Source organism: Platalea leucorodia (assembly GCF_965183815.1).
Source record: "Platalea leucorodia genome assembly, contig: HAP1_HAP1_SCAFFOLD_161, whole genome shotgun sequence".
Lineage (NCBI taxonomy): Eukaryota > Metazoa > Chordata > Aves > Pelecaniformes > Threskiornithidae > Platalea > Platalea leucorodia.
This window is the reverse complement of record NW_028121386.1, coordinates 50868-72143: the sequence shown is the minus strand read 5'-3', so window position 1 is coordinate 72143 and position 21276 is coordinate 50868. Positions and strand designations below refer to the sequence as shown.

The 21276-nt window shown below is 49.4% G+C and overlaps 1 protein-coding gene across 9 annotated transcripts; it reads right to left on the bottom strand.

The window, feature by feature from the left end:
- Positions 1–50: 50 nt before the first annotated feature.
- On the bottom strand, positions 51–21076 carry LOC309603634 (uncharacterized protein). Of its 9 annotated transcripts, XR_014230798.1 has the most exons (22): positions 20911–21076; positions 19818–19874; positions 19016–19098; positions 17799–17964; positions 16968–17074; positions 16405–16632; positions 15192–15336; positions 14754–14903; positions 14340–14570; positions 13542–13735; positions 11176–11303; positions 10801–10970; positions 9827–10006; positions 9412–9546; positions 8934–9077; positions 8366–8497; positions 4764–7253; positions 3844–3999; positions 3312–3419; positions 3094–3144; positions 672–902; positions 51–105 (listed from the first exon to the last, which is right to left on the bottom strand). XR_014230798.1 is itself a non-coding variant. In XM_082338442.1 (21 exons), exons 1-21 carry the CDS (start codon positions 21007–21009, stop codon positions 723–725), a joined length of 5334 nt encoding a protein of 1777 aa, XP_082194568.1. In that variant the 5' UTR covers positions 21010–21076; the 3' UTR covers positions 649–722. The 9 variants fall into 9 exon arrangements, 8 of the variants coding, with proteins under 8 accessions (XP_082194568.1, XP_082194570.1, XP_082194569.1 ...); XM_082338442.1 differs by lacking the exon at positions 51–105 and having other exon boundaries at positions 649–902; XM_082338444.1 differs by lacking the exon at positions 51–105 and having other exon boundaries at positions 649–902; positions 3330–3419.
- Positions 21077–21276: the final 200 nt, after the last annotated feature.

Genomic DNA, 21276 nt, shown 5'->3' with positions numbered 1-21276 from the left:
TCTGCTGACCCACCCTGCCGACGGCCCCGGGCCTCTGAAGGACACCCGAGGGACGCTGACTGTGCCGAGAGCGGTTAGCTGAAGGGGCTTGATACCGAGGCGAAGCTGCAGGGAGAGAGCAGTTTTCACTCGGCTTGACATCCTCCCCCTCCCATCCGTCGCCTCCGTCGCCTCTGTCTTTGGAAGGTCTGCAGTTTGCTACCAGTGCCCTTTTGAGAACAACCCAGCTGTCCCTCGGGCTGGCTGTCGCAGCCACAAAGCGGAAAGCAGATCATCTCGGGAGAGTGCCAGCGCTTTTTGTGCTGAAGCATGAAAGGAAGGCAAAACCCCCACTCTCCTGCCCCACCTTCAATCCCTGGCGTGTGCTCTCCACCCCTTCATTTTGATAACACCTCCCTTTCCCTCTCTCCTCACAGGGAACGGCTGTGAACTCAAGAGGTTAAATCAGACAACAGCTCGTAATAGCTTACTCGTGCAGGTCAAAAACTAGTATAGTCTTTCCCTAAGCCACGTATTTACCGACCACTTGCTTTTTGCTACTGAGAAAGGACAGTCCTGCAAAGTTTCTTTTATTTAAAAAAAAAAATTAAAAAAAATCACTTGCACTCGGAGATGCTTCCAAACGCAAGCAGAACAAATGCACCCCCATTTCCCACAGCAAAACATAATACATTTCTGGGAAGGGCACAAGACCGGAACCCCACGATGCTGCAGCTGGTCCTCTAGGGCACAGGACGGTTCAGAGACTGACCCAGCTTCCGAGTCTCTGCTTCCAGAACAGCAGCTTTGGGCTCCCTGGCCACAGCTGCTGAGGAGGAATCCAGCTCTTGGCAAATCTCTGGCAGCTTCCGGCTGGTCTTTGCACAGCAGTCTTGTGCCAGCTGCGTCTGCAGAAGGGACACCTGAAAGAGGCAAAAGGCCGAGCTCAGACAGGCCCACGCTGTTAGGACCATCCGTAGCTCCACGGTACCGGCTGTCAGGGAAGACGCGCCCTCTAACTCCAGCCCTCGCAAACACTTGGTCCTTGTGGAACGGGAAGTAACAGGTTCCCAGAGTCACCCCAAACTGAACTTCAGATTATCATCAACAATTCAAGTTTCTTTCTGGCAACGGCAACTCACACCTACAGCACTGACACATTACACGTATACTAAAGACAGAGGTTCCCTACAGGATTTAGTAACCCACCTCTTTTTTCCAAAAAAGAGATTTGGGCTACTGACACCTGAGTTCCACGTGCTTTTTCCTCAGCAGGAGGACTACTGGTTACACAAGGTAGCGAGGAACCATTCTGTTATGACCTAGTTTGAAAACTTGACAGCTAGCACGTGAAAAGGGAGCAAACGCTCATTTTTCCTAACGTTAGAGCATTTCACAAAGGAGCAGAGCATAATTTGATGAACAAAGCCCGGGGGGGGGGGGGGGGGGGGAAATGAGCCTTAAAGGACTGCTGAGGCCTTGAAAGTCCTCAAACTCTATTATAATTTCCTGGCAACGCAGGGTTGTGCCTGCTGGGCTTTTTGGCGGGAGAGACCCAGCTGCTCTCACCTCCTGTTAGGTTTGCAGTGCAGCGCAGCCACAGCAGCTCTGGCGCCTTCCCCTCTGCCTGCTTTGGAGTGGAGGAGATGCCAGCACTGGGAGCAGTGCTCAGCGCTTTGCTGTTTCGGGGAAAACGGCTCAGGTCAGAGGTTTTCCTCTGTTTTCAAAGTGACGTGCGCTTTGCCAAGGGCTGTGTTCCACATGGCAATGCAATCCCCAACCTCAAGCTAGGAATATGAGAATATTCCTTCTTGGCGAGTGAACTCGAATAACAGAAGCAATTCCCAAAGGAGTTTTATGGCTTATGGAACCTGCTACGTTTGAATTACGATACCAAGGTCTGTCAACATAAAGCCAAAGGCGATGATAAAAAGTGGGACCCTAACCTGCTAAGCATCTAGAGCAGACTAGATGTGAAACTCAGGCAGCCAGCTCCGGAAGGGGAATGCGTGGTGCTGAATTAGAAGCCAGTCGTGCGCACGGAAAGTAAGACGGCAAAGGGACTTCACAGCAAACAATATGCGTAGGCTAGGGAACGCCACCACTGAAGAGAGGGTCAGGTCTGACCTTCTCTCTGAAATAACAAGGGCACCTTTGGGAAGGCTGGCTTGGAAGCCTGAAAAACCCTCCCGCGCTTTGGTAGGTAACCCAGAGGTGTGAGTGGGAGAAGCGGCCATCTGCTGCTAAGAGCATCTCCCAGGAAGCGTGAGATCAAGTTCCAGTTCCGCTGTTTCCCAGACCCAGAGGAGTGCCCTAACTAGCCAGCTGAGGACTATTCTTTGAGCAGAGCGCCTTCGTTTTCCTGCTGAACTGCTGAAGTAGGTCCACGGGGCAGGCAGACACAACAGTCACGAGGGGAAGGCGGTTCAGTTAGTTATCCGTAGCAACAGAACTTCAGACACCGAGACTTCCAGGTAAAAACATCCTTAGGCTGTAACCCGATGGCTTCAGCAGCATTCTTGGCTCACTTGCCAGAGCTAAGCATCATATACTTTACTCGCATAAATCTTACATGCATTTTGCCCTGAACACCGGTGAAGATTCACATCCTCAGGGAGACCAGGGTGTACCAGACCCATAAAAGGACATGGAAGAGAAGTGTGGTGACTGCTGCTACTGCTGATACCACTGTCAAAGGACGCAGTAGGGTTCAGCAGCTGCAATGTACATTCTTACACCGACCAAACAGATGTCCATGCAGCGCTTAGGTCTCTGACTCGGTCCGATATTGGGATCATGATTAGCACAGAACAGCAATACGAGACTAACGATTGCCTGAAGGCTAGAAGCTCTGGCACTGCCTTACATCCCTGGAGGCGAGGCAAGAGGAGAGGCAAGAGGAGCAACAGTGCCTCCATTTGCAGAAGCAATGGGTTTGAATGGGTGAATGATGTTGTTTGGCCACGGCCAACAGATGTGTTTGACTGGGCATTTCCACTGCCTGGTGTACTCCCTTCCTGACAGCTAAGCAATACTCGGGCTGTAGCATCGGGCAAAGTTGCGCCCATCAGTACAGCCACAGCAGCTTTTGAGGAGAGCTTTCCTACCCCTCACCTGGTTCCACAACTCAGCTAATCGACAACTGCAGCACCTGTGAGACTCCTCCTGTGAAGAAAACACAAGGATTTCTTTTTGGTCTCCAGTTTGGCCAGGGCCATGGTCTATACTTGACTTCTGTTAGGTCTATACCGGGGGGCTGCTGCCTCTGGGATTTGCCGTCGTTCCTCTGTATGGCCAGACCCTCCTCCCACCAAGTAAGATTCTGTTCTCACCTGTCTAGGAGCAGGCACCTGGAGCTGGTCAGAGAGAGAAAATCCGCCTGCATCTCGCAACGACCGACCTCGACAATCTCTCTTCAGTCTCCTCCGTTCCCGTTCCACCTGCACATTGGATAGGAGAAAGGGTCACAGAAACCTGCCACCAAACAAGGAGCAAAAGGGCCTCTGGACATCACGGCAAGGAGGTTTCTGCTCAGACTGTTCATTGCACCAGAGTGTGTTGGGGGCAAAAGGCACTCAAAGTAGACTATGGAAGAGAAAGACCAAGAGGAAACAGTTCCTGACACAAGAGGGTCAAATGTGTGTGTATGGGGACGCTGGGGCAAGAAGGGTGGTACCAGAGTGAATGTGCATTTGTGAAGGCAATGGGGTGCCAGAAGAGAGAGAAAATACAAAAGCGTGTGTCCACAGGGGGAACCGGGAGAGGGAAGGAAACAAGCAGAGGACCCCAAAGTGCTGTCTGTGGCAATGTGTTGTGTTCCAGAGGACCGTGAGGCTTTGCAGAGGCAGTGAAAGCCTGTTTTACCTGCTCAAGAGTCCTCTTGAGCTCAGCACTGAGTTGCTTCAGCTCAGTCTTCTCAAGCTCCAGCCTTGCAACTGCTTGCTGCAGACGTTCCAGCCGCTGCAACAGGAGTCTCTTCTCTGAGAGCCATGATAGCTGCTCCCCTTCTGCAACAGCCTGCTGGGTATTCAGAGAGGAGATTATGTGCGCTGGTGCCACATAAAGGTTAGAAGAGCCAGAAGCAACAAGGCGGGGAGAGTGACCGGACGCAGGAATGCACAGTGCTAAGTCCCTTCTTCTCCTGGTCCACAGACCAAAACAACATGCCCTCTTCCTAGGGGCCCTCCTCCAGATCACGTTGGTGAAATCCGAGGCAAATTTGCCGTCGTGTTTTTTTGGGCTGCGGCACAAGTACATCCTGAATGCGCAATGAAGCCTTTAACCTGATCAGGCAATGGTACCAATTCCATTATTTTCAATACACTGGAAAAGCTGGACCTCAGAAATCTAAATCTCTGAAAGCATCTTCTAAGCACCATCAGCGTAGCTGCTGTTCAGCCATCGTTCCGCTAAGTTTAGTATATTAGTCTGGTCAACTGTGCCCTTTCCTTTCCACGCCAAATCCTAACCACAACACGTTGGCTAAGCCTGCCTAGATAGGAGAGACCCGATTACCCATCCCCCACTTTTGGGCTTGAGTTAATTTTAGCAGCAAGCTCCATAGTTCTTTCAGTAGTTCTGGGCTGGGCAGAAAACATTCCAGCAGGTGAATGGTCTCTGGCCAGAGCTACACAGACAGGCAAGCCTGCTGGCTGCAATCCTAGTTTCTTTGGCCAAGCAGGTCATATATTTATGGGAATATATATTCCCATATCTTTATGGGAAGCATCATTAGAATCCTTTAGAGACATTTTAGTTGACTGATGATCAATCACGCTGCCTACCTGATGATGAAACCGGTCCGTGTCCCTCTCTGTAACCTTACTCTGCAGGATGGCTATTTCTTCCCTCAAAGTCCCATTGGCCTTTTCACTCTTGGTAAGGGCAAGAGTCAGTGCTTGTGCCTTCTCTTTCCATTTGGCTTCTTCACTTTCAGTCTGCTTCAAAAGAGCGGTCACCCGCTTCAATTCTTCCCCCTTTGCTTTCTGCTCATCTTCCAGTTGCTGGGTTAGCTCCTTCTGTCTTTGCAAGGCACGCTCTCTCTCCTGGAGAACTCTCCTCTTCTCTGCTTCCTCTTCCTCCCATTTTTGGAGTTTCTGGATTTGTTTCTGCAGGCTGTCCTCTCCATCTTTCCATCGCAAAGCTGACGTTAATTGTTTCAGTTCACTCTGCCTCCTAAGCTCTTGTTCTCTCCCTGTCAGAGTCTTCTCTAAATACCTGACTCTGTCTCTCTGGTACTTGATCTCTTCATCCTTCTTTGTCAGAGTCTGCTGAACATGCTGGAGATCTTCCTGAAGAGCTCTTATTTCCTCACCTTGAGCCTTGGTCTCTCGTTCCCTCCCACGCAAGGCATCGTCCAGGAGCTTCTCTCGCTCTCGGTGATGTCTAACCTCTTCATGCTGCTCGGTTAGCCTAAGCTGCAAATTCTGCAAGGTCTTCAGTTCTTCTTCTTGGTGCTGGAGTTTTTGCAGAAGAGTTTCATTGTCTTCATCTCTCTTCCTCACCACTTCCTCAAGCAGATTCACCTGCTTCTGGCACGATGCTAGTGCTACTGCCGTGCTTTCGCCACGAAGCCGGAACATGTTAATTTGCTCTGTCTGCTTGAGGAACTCCAAGTGGTTCTCCTTCAATATTTGGCTCATTTTGTCTAGGTCCTGCTCTAGACTCTTGGCCTGCTTGCCTTCTAACTCCTTCTGCTCTCGAAGCTCCTGGACATGCTCTTGCAAAGACACTATCTCTTGATCTCTAGCTTTTAGAGAAGATTCAGCATATTCTAGTTTTTGCAGCATACCTTTAGTCTGCATTGCTGCCTCCTCCTTTTCCCGTTGAAGCTTAGAGATAGCCTCCTCCAGAACCTCTATCTTTTTTTCTCTTTCTTTCACAGTCAGTTTTGTTGCTTGAAGATTCGTTTGCTCAGCTTCATGCTTTTCCTCCTTTTCCTTGCATGCCTCATGTTGCTTTCTAAGGGACAAAATCTCTTGCTCTTTTTCCTTTAGTGCCACTTGAAGGTGCTGCAGAATTTCCTTCTGCCATTCAGAGTCTTGTTGTTGTTGTTTTTGGAAGGTCTCAATCAGTTCCTTCTGAGAGTCAATCATTAAATCCTTTTCTTTCAGTATTGCCCTAGTGTGTTCTAAGTCTCGGTGCAAGACATTCATCTGTTCTGTTTTTTCCTCACAGCTCCTTGCTTGTTCCTTTTGGATGTCTATGAGTCTGTCCTTTTCTTTTGAGGTCTGCTCCAGTTGGTCACGGACAGTCCTCAGCTGCATCTCCATGACTCCTTCAGCTTCCTGGATTTGCTTTTGTTGTGACTCAAGCTCTTGATCTTTTTTAGATAAAGAAAGCATCATCTTCTCTACTTTACCACGAAGCTCTTGCAGGTACCCCTCTTGCTCTTCCTTGTACTGCTGCAAGAGTCTTAACTGATCCCTTTGAGAATCACACTCACTCTCTCTGTCCTTAAGAACTGCCCTCAGGTGTTCAAGGCTTGCATGCAGCGGTTTCACCTGTGCTCTCTCCATTTCCAGTTCTTGGATCTGCCGAGTCAGAGACATAAGCTCTATGTTTTTCTCCTTCAAGTTTCCTTTCATATGATCAAGATCCGCCTGCAGGTTTCTCACTTGTGATGCACCCTGTTGTTCTAGAATCATTATTTTCCCCTCCTGGAACTTGATCGCCTGGTCTCTCTCCTCCAGCTCTTTGCTCATCTTGCTGACAGCAGTCCTCTGCATTTCTCGCTGCTTCTCCAGGTCCCGTATCTGTTCTTGCTGGGATCTGATCTCCCGATCTCTCTCTTCCAAGTCTTTGCTCATTTTGCTTACAGCAATCCTTTGTTTCTCTTGCTGCTTCTCCAGGTCCCGTATCTGTTCTTGCTGGGATTCCATCTTCTCTTTTTTCTCTGTTATGTCCTTAATAACCCCATCGAGAGTAGTTTTATGCATTTCTTTCTGCTTTTCCAGCATTCTCATCTGCTCCTGGTACAACTTCATTTCTCCCTCCCTCTCTGACAGGAGGGCAGTCATATGAGTGACAGTCTCCTGCAAAGCTTTTCCCTGGGCTGCCTCTTTCTGGAGCATCTGGATTTTCTCCCGCTGCGTTTCCACTTCCTCATTTTTCGTTTTTAAGATAGACAATGTAGTTTGAAGTTCTTGTTCAAGGCAGTGATTCATATCTGTTGCTGTATTTGCTCGCGTTTCAGAGGCTGTGACTGAGTCCTGAAGAAGGTTTATCTCCCACACCAGTTCTTCTTTAACTGCTTGCAGTCTCTCCCATTCATGCTGCAAAACAGTGAGAAAAAGATTCAATAGTTCCGTCGATATATGTTTGCTTGTCATACTAGACTTGAACTCCCGCTTCAGCGGCAGTCAAGGGCTGCCCCCTCTCTCCCTGCCTCTCAGGATGTTGGAAGCCTTTCCCGTGCCACCCTGTAGGTTGCATCTTTCCCAGCTTACTCAGCCAGTCCCATCTTCCTTTTGGCCCTTCTCTGAACCTCTTCTGGCTCTAGTGTGGTCTTTTGGGCAGGAGCCACCAGAACTGCAGTCAGGATTTGAAGTCCAGACTAAGCATGATTTAGGCAGTGGCATGACGATATTCTCTCTATTAGGGAGGAAGGGAAGAGAGAACAACCCCAACATTTGATTTCCCACTTTGGGGTTTGGTTGGGGCTTTTTTTGGACCTCTACTCTGTAGAGTTTTCATGGTACCATCCTCTAGAACCCCACTGTCCCCTCTTGAAGGAGTAATGGTCAGACCACAGTCTGTCATTCTGTGGTTGAAATAAGGACGAGTTTTCCCCTTGCAGGCGTACATATTTATCTGGATCAGCACTTTTGTTTCTCAAATTCCTCTATTTTTTTTCCCCACTGTCTGCTCTCAGGTGGGCAATGTTGAACGGCTTTCTATTATTAGCAAACTTTGTCTTCTCACCCCTTTCTCCAGAGCCAGACATTTGGAAATCTAAATACGGATTTGAACAAAAATAATTGCCCAAACCATGCAATGTAAATAGAGACAAGTTTGAAAATTACTTTGACTAAAGCTTCAAGGGCGGAAACCTTCAGAATTGAGGAAAACAAACACCCTGAATCATAAGCGAGCTTTATATGACTACAGCATCTTTTCCTGCTCATTCAGAAGAATGCAATTGGAAAAGTGAAAAGTGGCAGGAAAGCAAAAGTCTGGGAAACAAGGAACGATGAGCGGAAGGAAGGGGAAAATGAGGGAAACTTGGTCAGCATTTGCGTACTCTGTATCTCCTCAGATTTGGACTGAACCTGTACAAGACCAACCAAAATCAGCTCTCCACTGGAAAAAGTTGCTCCTTAGAAGTATTAACAGAAGGCCAAAAAATAGGTAAGAAATGGCCCTCTGTGGCATCTGCCAGCCTCACCAGGACATCCTTTCTTTGCTTCTCAGTGCTCTCGAGTTTCCTTTCCAAAGACACCACCTCTTGACGCAGCGTCATAGCCTCCTTCTTTAGAGACTCTTCGGAGGCTGCTAGCTGCGATGTCAACTCTTCCACCTCAAGTGAAACATAACAAAGCAGTCAGAGACTACAGCTTGTCACTGTCAGCCGTATCACGTACTGTGAGGAAAGGGAAAGAACAAGTTTACATTTCACCCTGTCACAAGAGTACCAGATTCACAATGGATACAGCTGACTTGTTTAAAAATCTAAGTGGGTCACCACGTTCAGCTGAAAAACCACCGTAGAAAGCAAGACCAGCAGAGATCCATTCTGATCATTACTGGCAAACAGGCAAAAGGACTAGCCCATCTGTCCAGGGCAGCAGGTGAGATTCAGCTGGCCAGTAAGTCTCCTTCAGAGCAGCTGAGATGGAGACCACAGTATGATGGCAGTCAGAGGGATTATCCCATCAGCCTGCTGCTCTGCAATGGAAAGGCAAGTGAGAGACCGCCTCTTTGATGACTGGAGGAGCTACTGCTGTTGCAGTCACCTGTTTTTGTAGACCATCCCTCTGCTGAAGAAGGATATTCATTTCCTCTTTGATGGTTTGGCTTTCCTCCCTCTGCCTCTTCTCCGCTGCTTTGATCTTACTCTGAGTTTCCTGCAGCTCTGCTTGCAGTTTTTCTGTGATGTTCTGTAAACACAAATGGAGAGCAAGCTACTGAGACCTGCCGTGCCATCAGGCCCAGCTTTTTTCTCTTTCTGTCTCAAAATCACATTCATTCAGCCACTTCTTTCTGCTTTTCTACCCAGCTCTGCTGCCGTTGTAACCCTTCCTTCCTGTTGCTGATCTCTGGAGCTTACCAGGCTCGGTGCTTTCAGTGCCTGCAGTAGTCCTTGCCTCCTCAGCTGCAGGACTTATGTTTTATTTCCTTGTTACTGCCCTTCACTCCGTTACCCGGCCCTCTCGGCTTACGTCCAATTGCCAACGGCCCGTTCCTTCAACCTACCCTACAAGTCAGACTTACCTGCCCAGTCTCTCGCTGCTCTTCCACCTCCTGCCTGAGCTGCTCCAGCTGCTGGCAGGCTTCTGTTAGTTCTCCCTGAGTTTGGAGCAGTGTCTCTAATAAAGCATTCTTCTCACGCTCCTTTTCCAGCAGGACCTGCACAGAAATAAAGAGAAGACGGGTTTAAACTTCCCATAAAAAAATTTGTGTGGTAAGACTCAAAGACGGATGGGCTCACCCGTTCTCAAAGCACTATGCTGCTGGCCTCCTAGGTCATTATCTGCCCACTTGGAGGCACAGGTTCCTAAGTGAGATTGGCAGTATAAACATGGTCCATCCGTGACTGAATCTTCAACAACCTCTTAGTCATCGAAGGATCGATAAGGAGCCCAGAAGAGTAAAAAAACCACACCCATTCTCCTTTCACAGTCTTTACCTCTTGCTTGGCATTTTCGACTCTAGTTCGTTCCTCTTCTTGTTGAGCTTGCATGGTAGCAACTTTCTGCTTCGTATCAAACAGCTTCTTCTCGTGCTCCCTTTCTGCCTCTGCCTTCTCCTTTTCCCATTGCTCCAGCATCTCCTGTAGCTCTGAACGGTGCCGTTCCCGCTCGCTTGCCTGATGAGAGGAGGAAAAGACTTCAAGATGGAGTCCCAGCCAAGCTCCTCAATAAAAGGTGAAGCTTCTTGCCTCCCACAAACCCCCACCTCAACAGGGCACAGTAGTGGCTTTGGGCCCTCCATCAATCACGTCCTATCAAGGAACTTCAAAGGAGGGTCAGCAGGTGGAAGAAAAGCAGATGTTACCTGCCCTTCTCGGATGGCTGCCTGTTTGCTAGCACCTCTCACCTCAGCATTTCTCTCCAGTCTCCGAGTCTCTATTTTCAAAGCTCAACTCCATTCTCATCAATGAAAAGATGCAGATGGACTGCAGGGTGAGAAAGAGGCCAGTACCCCGATGCCCTAGTCACAAGGCAGGCCACGAACTGAACTACCAGGAACAAGGGGCCTGTTCTATATGCTTTAAGCCCAAAGATACTACCTCTGTCAAGCATGAAAGGACAGAAAGACAGGAACAAAGTTCCCGCGACTGCAGTTGGCAGGAATGCTAGGAGTCGACCTCATGGTAGACAGGAATCTGGTAAGATCCTCCCCCTTTGCTGCCACGCTTTGCGTGGGGACCACCCAACCTTCTGTTGAACTCGTCTTAGGCCCACACCGACTCTGTGGCAGCATTTACTGTCCCAGCATAGTCCTGTGGGTCTTCACGTGCCCTCAAGTACAAGCCATTGGCTCTGCTGCCGGGCCTAGCAATGTGTGGCCTATGACAGGTGATTGCTGCCGTTTCACACGCTCTTCTAAAGCCAGCCCACAAAGCTTGCTTGAAGAATTCAAAAGCATATTGTTTCCTACCATGTCTTGCAGGAGCTTCCTTATTTCCACTTCATGATCGGTTTGCCGACGCCTGAGGGTTTTGTCATACTGCTGTTCTGTCCGCAAGAGCTGTTGCGCCATGCTTTCCCGTTCCTGCCTCATCAGAGATCTCTCTGCTTCCAGCTCCCGTTGAAGGCACTTCACTTCCCCTGCAAACACGACAAATGGCAAGATTCAGTGCCTACACAAACAGTGGTTCTGACTTTACTAACCTTAAGGCATTTGAATTTCAGTGTAGGAGGGATCTGTCTCCAGCTCCTTCACTCCCCAGAAGCACTGCAGACAGAGAGCTATTTTTATAACATCCTCCCGAGGCAGGGGGATCGCCAGAAACAATGCACGTGAGGCTCTCACCTTGTATCACCTCCTTGGCCTGTGTGACTGTGTGAAGGCGGATTTCAAGCTGGCTCCTGGCGATCTCCAGCTCAGCTAAGTGCTGCTGAGCCTCCAACCGGCTGGATTCCAGGGTCTCCTTCACTGACCTACAAGTTGCAAATACGGAGAGAAATGAATTTCTGGCTCCTGACACCCACAGGGAGTTATTCCAGTAAGAAGTGGTTCAAGATCCCTACCCCTGAGTACACAAAATGGGTTGCATGGAAACTTGGAGACAGAAAGCATATTTCTGCCATTTAAAATAGCAATGCAGGCCCCTCCGAGGGAATGCCCAGGCTTTACTTACGACCTAGCATCACACAGAAAGCCCAGCCGAATTTGATCTCAGTAGCCAAATCTTAAATTGCTGTTGTCTGATCTATGACACACGGGTAGCTGTGCCCACAAACTCTGTGCCAGCAAGCAAAAGCCCAGCTTTTTTTCCCAGGCTCACAGCCCTTATCTCATCAGCACTTCCAAGTTGCTCTGCAGGGGGACAGAATAAGAGTCTTTCCCTGGCTGACTCATGACTTCTTAATGCTGTTCATAGCATAGGTATAGGCAGGTAATTTTCCAGACTCCCTGTATGTAAAAGGGACTAAAGAAATACATTAGATGATATAGTAAAATCTCATGCTTGTAGCAGCATTTTTAAGAAACCTGAACTAGATGTTACCTGAACAAGGACTACCTGAAAGGAGAGACGGGTATCCTTCGGTTTAAACTGTTGGAAGTTCAAAAGAAAAACTTGCTACTTTTCTTTAAGCATTGCTAAGTAGGCAGCAGCCCACGTGACTTGTCGCTCTTTCTCATGGAAGTTATAGTACTGCAGAGGCAAATTGTTACATCCATAGACTGCAACCAGCTGCCGCGATTGACACACAGGATTCTGGAACCAGGAGCTGAAGACACCTCCCTGATCTCACACAGGGTCCTGTGTGCCAGGTTCCTACAATACACAGCACTGCCTCACTAGTACAGGCATGCAATCAGGATAACATCCTTTGGGGTGAAGGGGCACCCGAGTGGTACAACAGTAAAACCCGCAACAGTAGGATTTCGCTACTTTGATGGACAATGGAGGATGTATCTTCAAGAAGGAGAACAAGCACATATTTCTGATTACGCCAATCTCTGGCAGTCCAAAGCAAATATGCTCCCTTTTAAGGTCAGTCTCTAAAACAGAACAGAAAAGATGATAGAGTCCAAAACTGTGGCAACAAAAGGCTCTTGAGAACAACATCTGGCAAGAATAGTTGCCACAGCCCAATAATTGACAAAACGTAATTCAGCTGGATCACATAAGAGAAGCTGGAGCTCAGAAGCAGCAGCAGCTCTCAAGAAACAGACTGCGTCAAAATGGTGTTTATCAGCCTTGCTAACACCATACTCTGGAGTGGTAAAGCGTAAAAGTCAAGAAGCAAAACACTCTCTAAACCATCATTTGTACAGCTCTGCCAGTTCAGGAGTCTTCCAAGATAGACCTAGGAGGAGGACAAACATCTCCATACGTTGGGTTGGTTTTGGGGGGTTTTTTTGGAAAAGGAGAACTTCTCGCATTTGATCTTAGAAACCTGATGCAGCAGAAGGGCAGAATCTTGTTCCTTCCCTGTATAACTTCTCCATGACACCTGTCTCTAAACAGCATGTGGTGAGGAGTACAGGACGCAGACATCAATGATGGGCAAGAAGTCCCAAAGACTGGCGAGCATTCAAAAGTTCCCTGCTGCTGGTGTAACCAAGTCTAGGTCCTGCACCATAGGTAACAAGTTAGCTTAGAAACAGAAGGCCCTCAAGGTGTTCAGCATGAGCCTCTAGCTTCACCCTAAATGGCAGTGTCCTACTCACAATGTCCGTACATAACAGCCTTGAATTCCAGAGATCCCACGTCAAACTACTTGATGAGCAAAGAAAGATCTATGTTCAAATACACAGAACAAGAAACCAAAACAAGAGAGAAGCTTCAGGTTTCAGCAAACGTCTGCATGGTTTAATTATTACTCGGTGCAGAGCCAAGGTACCAGATACTGAGGAATTGTATCGGCTTGCTTTGGACTTCACACAGGAATGTGCAAGGGGGCAAAAACAGGAGCCCAAGGCTCAGGAGAGCTTTGTTAGCTTTAGCTGTCAGAAAAATAACATTCAAATTATGGTATACTGGTTTGGGGGTTTTTTGTTGTTTTGTTTTTCTTTTCCCCCCACGAGATTCTTCCATTTTCTGTCCATGGAAGGTGAAAACATCTCAAAAGCGTACAGGATGCAATAAATCCCCGTGTAATGATTACCACCTTTATAATTACACACATGAAGTAATGTCCTGCCTAGGGTCTCCTCCCCGCCTTTACCTGGCCTCTGCCAGCTGCTCGGAAAGGCCTTGTCTGTCCCGCTCTGTGGCTGCCAGTCGCACCTCTAGGGCAGCCTTCTCATGCACCAGCAATTCCTTCTCTTTGGACACCCTGGCCAGTGCGTGCCCTTGGCAAGAGGTCTCCTGGCGCAACTGCTCCGGACCACTGCTAGCTGACTCTTGCTGGCAGCAAACCTGAAAGTGAGACAAAATACAGTTAGAGTCCTTTCTCTGGAGTTCTGTGCGGAGCCAGCCAGTGCCAATTCTGAATCAGCTAGAGGAGAAAGAGCTCCTGTACTTTGGGCTGAAAGTTTACTAAGACTGTCTAACAGAGAACAGACCATCAGAAACAAACAATTCTCCTCTCAAAGTTATCCCATACTACCCAAGATTGCACAGTATGAAATGGACACGTAAATGATGGCAAAGTTCCTAGTCTCCTCCAGTGATAACGATTCCCCCAAGCTCTTTTTCCACTGTACCGAAATCAGTTAGTCCAGAGTCAACAGTCTTGTGTGATCATCTATTTCTCCTCCTCTTCCTCAAAGCCTAGAGAGGCTCTAGCAATTCAAAGCTGCGTGTATGTCTTAAAATACAATTTCAACAATATCAAGATGTCATTCCCATTCTTAGCAGTACAAGATAGCAGACACTGACTTGCAGCTTTGTCCCGCCCTCTAGGCTCCAACAAATGGAAAACATCTCCCTTGACAAAAGCACTGCAGAATGCAACAGATACAGCTTAACTGAGCCAAGCAGCCAAAAGCCCACCCAGAAAGCACCAGGTTTTTGGTCTCACCTGACTGAGTTTCTCTTGGGTTTCTGCCTTCTCCTCTGCCAGTATCCTCAGCTGTACCTGCAGCCCCTCCTGTTGCTCCTCTGCTTTCTTCAGCAGCTGTTCCAGGTGGGCTTTCTCTGAGCAGAGCTCTTCATTCATTCTTTCACACAAGTTCAGCTTCTCCTGGTCAGAGATCTTTGCTCTCTCCATCTCGTCCACTTTACCTGACAGAACGTCATTCTCTTGCTCCAGCTACAACCACAGAAGCACAGAGGAAATAAAATACAGTAAGGTTTACTATGTAGAAGGTTTGGCTTGGACAGAAAAAGGAACATTTCCATATTCAGGCAGTCATACTGTCTGAAGCCAAGAGGTCTGAAAAGAGGCAGCAGCTGGAGAAGAACACCTGGTAAGATCTTTGGCAACTCTGCTCACCTGCAACACAAGTTTCTCCAGCTTCTCCACTTTATCCAATGCAAGGGCTTCGTTAACACTGCTCATCTTCGCTGTTACAACACGTAGATCAGCTACTTCAGCCCTCAGCTTCGTCTGAGCCCCTGTCAACTCTGCCACTGACTGCTCTGCCTGAAGAGACAAAAGAACAACAGGAAAACAAAGACAGGAAGATCCCTGACTTCAAGCGGCAACTGCAGATCCCCTTTTGTGTCTCTGACATACTCCCGGTTCAGTGCTCCCAAGAAGCACGTGGGGACTAACTACACCAAAGAGCCCGTGTGGGCTGATCACCATTTTCCAAGGAGAACAACAGCATTGTCCCTGTCCCTTCTGCTTCCACAGAAACAGCATCTGTGGTGGTCTTGCTATCACAGCTCCCTCTCCCACAAGTGCTGCCTAGGAATAAGGTGGCCATACCTTTTGCAGTGCCATTGTAAGCTCATGGTTCTCTTGCTTCAGCAGATCCCTCTGAAGGTGCGATTCCTCTAGTGTCTCTCTCATGACTACCAACTCCCTCTGTAATAGCGACTGTTTTCCTTCCAGTGCACCTAAGTCCTTCACTCTATGAGGAGGGGAAAGACTAAGTTTTTAACGTAAAAACATTCTTATTTCCAAAACCAAGAGTATAGAATCACAGAATCATTTAGGTCGGAAAAGACCTTTAAGATCATCGAGGCCAACCGTAAGCCTAACACTGCCAAGTCCACCACTAAACCACGTCCCTAAGCACCACAGTCCACACCTGTCTTCTAAATACCTCCAGGGATGGTGGCTCAACCGCTTCCCTGGGCAGCCTGTTCCAATGCCTGATAACGCTTTGGGTGAAGAAATCTTTCCTAATATCCAATCTAAACCTTCCCTGGCACAACCGTAGGCCATTTCCTCTCATCCTATCACTTGTTCCTTGGGAGAAGACACCAACACCCACCCCGCTACAACCTCCTTTCAGGTAGCTAACAGCTTCCTGCTCGTTAGTTCTCTCTCTCCTCTTTCATACGTTGCATATAAGACTCTCCAAAGGTCTTCTTTCAGTAAGGCAGATGTTTAAGTCCAGATTACTAGTCACACAATTACTTTTGCCTTCAGCAGTGAATTGATGAAAGAGCTTGCAATCTATTCGGGGAGATGTGCATGAATTTTCAATCCAATGATCATAGGATCACAGGATGATTCAGGTTAATATGACTCATGTTGCCAAAATGGCACTTCTTGCCCCAAAGGCTTTCTGTACTCAGTCTTGCAAGGAGATGTCAGTACAGAGGTGCTACGTTGCTTATGATGGTCCTGTGCAAATTCCTCCCAATTCCTTTAGCACAGCCCTGGGTAGCAAAAGGGCTGTACAGGAGACAGAGCTCTCTTTATGCTGGTCTCAATTTCTCACCAAGAATCAGTTTAACAGCAAAAACACTGTAATGTGCAAGACCTTTTCCAGTCTTGTCTTACTCAGAAGAGCTTCTGTCAGTCAGACAGTTTTTCCTATCCATTCTGTTGAAGGCAATAGTTTGACTAGGGACAGAAACAAGGCTGTGCAGAATGAGTGTGTTTTGAACGTGGACGCAGCCCATCTATGAACCCAAGAAGCAGCCACAAAAGATAATGCTGGTAACAGCAAAGTTTAAAACACATTTACCTGTTCTGAAGCTCCTTCTTCTCCATGTCCCCCTTGACTTGTAAGCACATCGCTTCCCAAGTCTTCTGGCTTATTTCCTGTTCCACTTGCTGCTGTGCCTGATCCTTTAGGACAGGTCTACCCAGAGGGACGGACTCCCAGAGCTGTATGCCAGAGCTTAGGCGGGAGCAGTTTACAAGTATAGATCCAGAAAGCCTCATGTGCTCTGCCTTCAGCTCTGACAAATCTCTGAAGAAGAACAAAGAAAGAGAGAACCTTCACACCACCATCTTTATCAGATGACTCCTTTTTGAAGCACGTAATTGCGCAACAGTAAAAGCCAGTTCATCTGTTCAGGGCCTCTGCACTGCTTATAGCCCAAGCCCCCCAGTTTTATCTGAAAATTAGCACCAAACAAAATGATTCTGAAAACAGCCTAAAGCACGCTTAATGGCATTGCTTCAGACTACCAAAGGAGAAACCCTATCTTTAGCTGCAACTAAAGTAACATCAAGGCTCAAAAAGCAGGTGTGAAGGGAAGCTACGTTTCTTCTGCAAGAGATCTAGCCTTAACTTCTACTCACCGGTCAGTGGCAGCCTTCATTTCCAGGAAATGACGGTGGAAGTTTACCACCTGATGCCATAGGCTGAGTAGACGGTTACGTTCACCTCTTAAGTAGCTGTCATAACGCTAAACATGCAAAGACAAAAAGAAATGCCAATTCAGCCTTCGCCGTCACTGTACAAGTCTTTCAGATAGGAGAGAGTACAACCACCATCACCAGGTCTCCTTTAATAACAATTCCGACAGGGGCATCAAGGACTGAACAGGCACCACATAAGCATCCTCGGTAGACCTGCCACCTGACTTCAAAGAAGGGAACATCCACACCACTTCTCCTGCAGGAGTGGAGAGCAGCAAAGCAAACTGATGACTCATCATCCCGCCTTGCAGAGGTGTCTAACAGTCTTGGTGGCGGAAGACAAAAACAAGTCCCTCCAAGACCAGTGTCAGGTTGGCTTACAACAGGCTATTGGTAGGGGAGGCCTGTCTTGTTCTTCTGTTGGCTGCTCTGCATGTGAAAACACACAGACCTCTCTGGTCTCCACTGACGTGGACAGAGATTTAGGAACTATTAAAAAGACGAGCGTTCATGTGGGACTGCCCTACAGTGTCCAGCAACAGCAAGCATTTGCCTTTAAGGCCGAGCAGTATGGTCACAGCAGGTGGGCATCTTCCATCACCACAATTTGCTGACGCTCCTCCATCTCACACCCCCGTCTTCTGCTAGTCAACACCAATACAGCCCCAGTGTAGCCACAACTTTCACACAGCAAGTCCTCCATGCCAGAAATAAAATGCATTCACCTTCCGCTCCGGCATCACGCCTGACATTCCCGTAGCCTACCCTTACCTCACATTCATTGCACCGTTCAACCTCCTTCAATTCCAGCTCCTCCCGGGCCTTCATCCAATCCGCTGTCAGTTTTCCAACATCTTCTTTGAGGGCTGAATTAACCTCATTTGCTTTATCTAGGTGCTCCCACAGGAGAGTGTTCACTTCTGCCAGATTCTCACATCTTGGAAAGAAAGAAACAGCAATGAGGTCACTGAACAACTGCTAGCCACAAGCAGCATCCCCCGACTTTCCAACTCCTTCAACACCGACTTTGTTGTCAAACGGAGAAGTAGTAGAAGTGCTTTCTAGGATTAAGTAAGACCTCTCTGTTAGGGCAAACTCAGTTGCTTCTCCTTGCTTTGAGCCTTCAGTTTCCATCTACAATTTTGGTTCCCCCTTCCTCTTCAACTTTGATGGTGCCCACAGTTAACGTCTTGCCTCCCCTTCATGCTGTCCAATCACTGGATGCATCATCTTTCTCTGTCGTTGTCCTGACCACCTCTCTTCCGCAGAGAGGACTCCAAGTTTCCATGGCCTTTTCCCTTGCAATGTTGTACCCACCGCTGCCCTCACCTTCTTGTTAAGCCTCTCCCTGTCCTTGTCCTATACGCTGCGTAAGACCTCTAGCAAAGACCCCACCTTACTGATCCAGTAAACCTCCCACCACAAAGACAGCACCACATATGTAGGAGAAACAGCTTTACCTGAAACCTTCAACCGAAAACTGAAAAGTCAAGCACTGCAGGCTAATGACTTTGGGGCCACAGACTAATATCCCACCCAGGCAACATTTCATGAACAAAATTTCAAGAACTGCTGCCCTGTGAACAAGCACAAAACTCAGCTTCCGGATCAAAACGGGAGCTGTGCTTCTCTCACCTTAGCTTGCAACATGCATAACACACCACACAGATGACTTTTACACCACACACAATTTATCTCTTGGGCAGAGGAAGAAAGAAAAGCAGAGAAAGAAATGTGGCAGAAGATGCCTGTGGTGCCAAGTGCTCTACTGGAGGACTCGGATACACGCACAGGATATGCTACTCAGGTAAAACCAAACAGGAAAGCTCCTGTGCCATGAAATGTTCAGGCTGCCAGGGTTTGATTCTCAACCTAAAATGGGGCTCTGCTGAGGAGCTCACCTACAGAATCATAGAATAATTTAAGCTGGAAAGCAACCTTTGGAGGTCACCCGGAACAACCTCCCACTCAAAACAGAGCCATTTTACCTTTGATGCTCCTCTTCCAACTGAAGCAGTGCTTTCTTCAGGCGGCGGTCGTCTGTGGCTTCCCACCTGCCTGGAAGGGATCCCTTAAGAAGAAAGGAAATGTTTAGTCAAATTCTTGTGTTCCTTTCACTGCTGTTAGCGTCAATCGCTTTCCCCTCTGTTTCTTTGGTAGCTCAGGAGCTCGTGGCTTCTTCCAGGCATAGCAGTGTCGTGACTACGGGGAGGAAGGGAGGGGAAGGGTGTTACTCAATGTGAGTAGCTCTCCTCAGTCTCCCACTGTTGCACTCTCACAGCTGGGTATCCTCAGCTCGTGACCGTGAGTGCTCACTTAGACTTGAAGCCTGGGAATACCCTCCTTCTCTCCTACCCTTCATCTCCTCGGTTTACGTTAGCCGTGAAGCAGAAAGAAAAGCACAGAGCCAGCGCTGTACATTGAACGCCAGCATTCTTGCCTTCCAAAACGCTCTTTCAACTGATTCTTTTTCAGAGACAGCCATAGAACGTAACAGGCAGTATAGCCCTCTCCTGAGACCTAGGACAAATGTTACTCCAGCAAGTAATAAAGCACTCCTTCACAAAATTAAAATCCTTCTTGATAGGGTCTTCTGGACTGGCATTTCTGGGACTACTGGCTGCTCTAAGAACAGCAACTGGACAAAACACTGATGGGCAAACTTACAGTGCTTCTTTAAATCCTCAGCTGGCAAAATCTTGGTTTCCTCTGCCATTGCTTTGGGGAGCTTTTTGTCTGCGTTAACGAACGCTACGTACGCTATCTTGAGTTAGCAACCTGCACACTCACCCCTCCTGCTTCCACGTGCTGCTCCAACTCTCGACACCAAGTCCGGTACTGCACTACCTAGATGGATACGTAGAATGCAGATGAGCAAATGCAGCTTGTAACAGACTTGGCTCCTCCTGCATTAGCTTTTCTCCAAGTCTTCACAGCCCAAGCACAGTGCATTTCACAGTGCTGCTGATGCAGTCAACAAGAAGGTGTTATGATACAGGGAAGCTGCACTTTTATCTAATACTAAAGAAATTGAGACAGGGTTGCTTTTACACGTAGCGCTATCTGCTCATCCTCAGATAGCGACGGCAAGCAGAAGGATGAGACAGACTTAGCCAGCCATGCCTGGCCTATGGCCACTATGTACCCCCAGATCAGTATTGCCAATGGGCTAAAAGTCCAGTCGGTCCTTGAAGTTAGAGAAAGGAGTTTTCAAAACGGCTTTTCAATATTTCGCAAGTAAAGTTAGTTCTGACCACAGCCCTGCCCAGCCACTGCAGAATATGGATTTCTGTTCAGCTGCAGAAACCAAAGCACGGGCCAGAAAAGCAGGACGACCGCACAGCAGCGCCGTGACCACCGCCAGGCGCTGGGCCGGGCACGGCACGGCCTGCCCCGACCCTCCGCCCAGCTCTGGCACCCTCCTCGCTGCCAGCGCTCCTGCGCCCCGGGCGAACCGGGCCAGCGCTGCCTCTGCCCGGGGCCGCCCAAAACCGCCCCCGCCGCCGCGACTCCTGCCTCTGGGACAGCCCCTTGCTCCCGCGGCCAAGCAAGGGCGTTTGCAAGCCAGGCATCGTTCTTTGACTACGGAAAAGACCTAACGAGAGGCTCGGGAGGCTGGCAGCGGCAGAGCGAGGCGCCCAGCACGCCTGGGCGGGCCGGGCGGAGCAGGGCGGCTCCCGGAGCCTGGCCCGGCCTCCGGGCTCGGCGCCGTCCCGCCCGCGGCAGCGCCGGGGAGGGCCCCGCTGGGGCCGCGCGTTCGCCCCCCGAGCTCTCTGCCGCCGAGTCCCCTCTCGGCGCGGCGCCAACGGCCGCGGCACCCCGACACCGCCACTGCGGCCCGTCCCCGGGCGCCTCCCCCAGGGCAGGCGCCCCCGCTCCTCACCTTCGCCTGCAGCTTCCGCACCAGCACCGCTTGGCGGTGCTGCGCCTCCTGCGAGCTCTGCAGCCGGCGCTGCAGGGAGGCCTGGCTCCGCGCCGCCATGCCCCCGCTCGCCAGCCGGGCCCGCCGCCCGCGGGGCTCCGCCGCCTGACAGGCCCCGGAGCGGGGGCTGCTCCGCGGCCTGCCCCGGCGGACCGCGCTCAGGCGGCCCCGGGCCGCGGCCTGGCGCCTGCCGGGGCGGGCGGAGCAGCTTACCCTGCCCGCCGGGCGCGACCGGGAGCCGGGCCGCGGGGAGGGGGAGCCGGGCTCGCTCGGGTCCGCTCTGTGGCAGCGCTTCCCTTTTCGCTCCTCGCTGACGGGGCCGCGCCG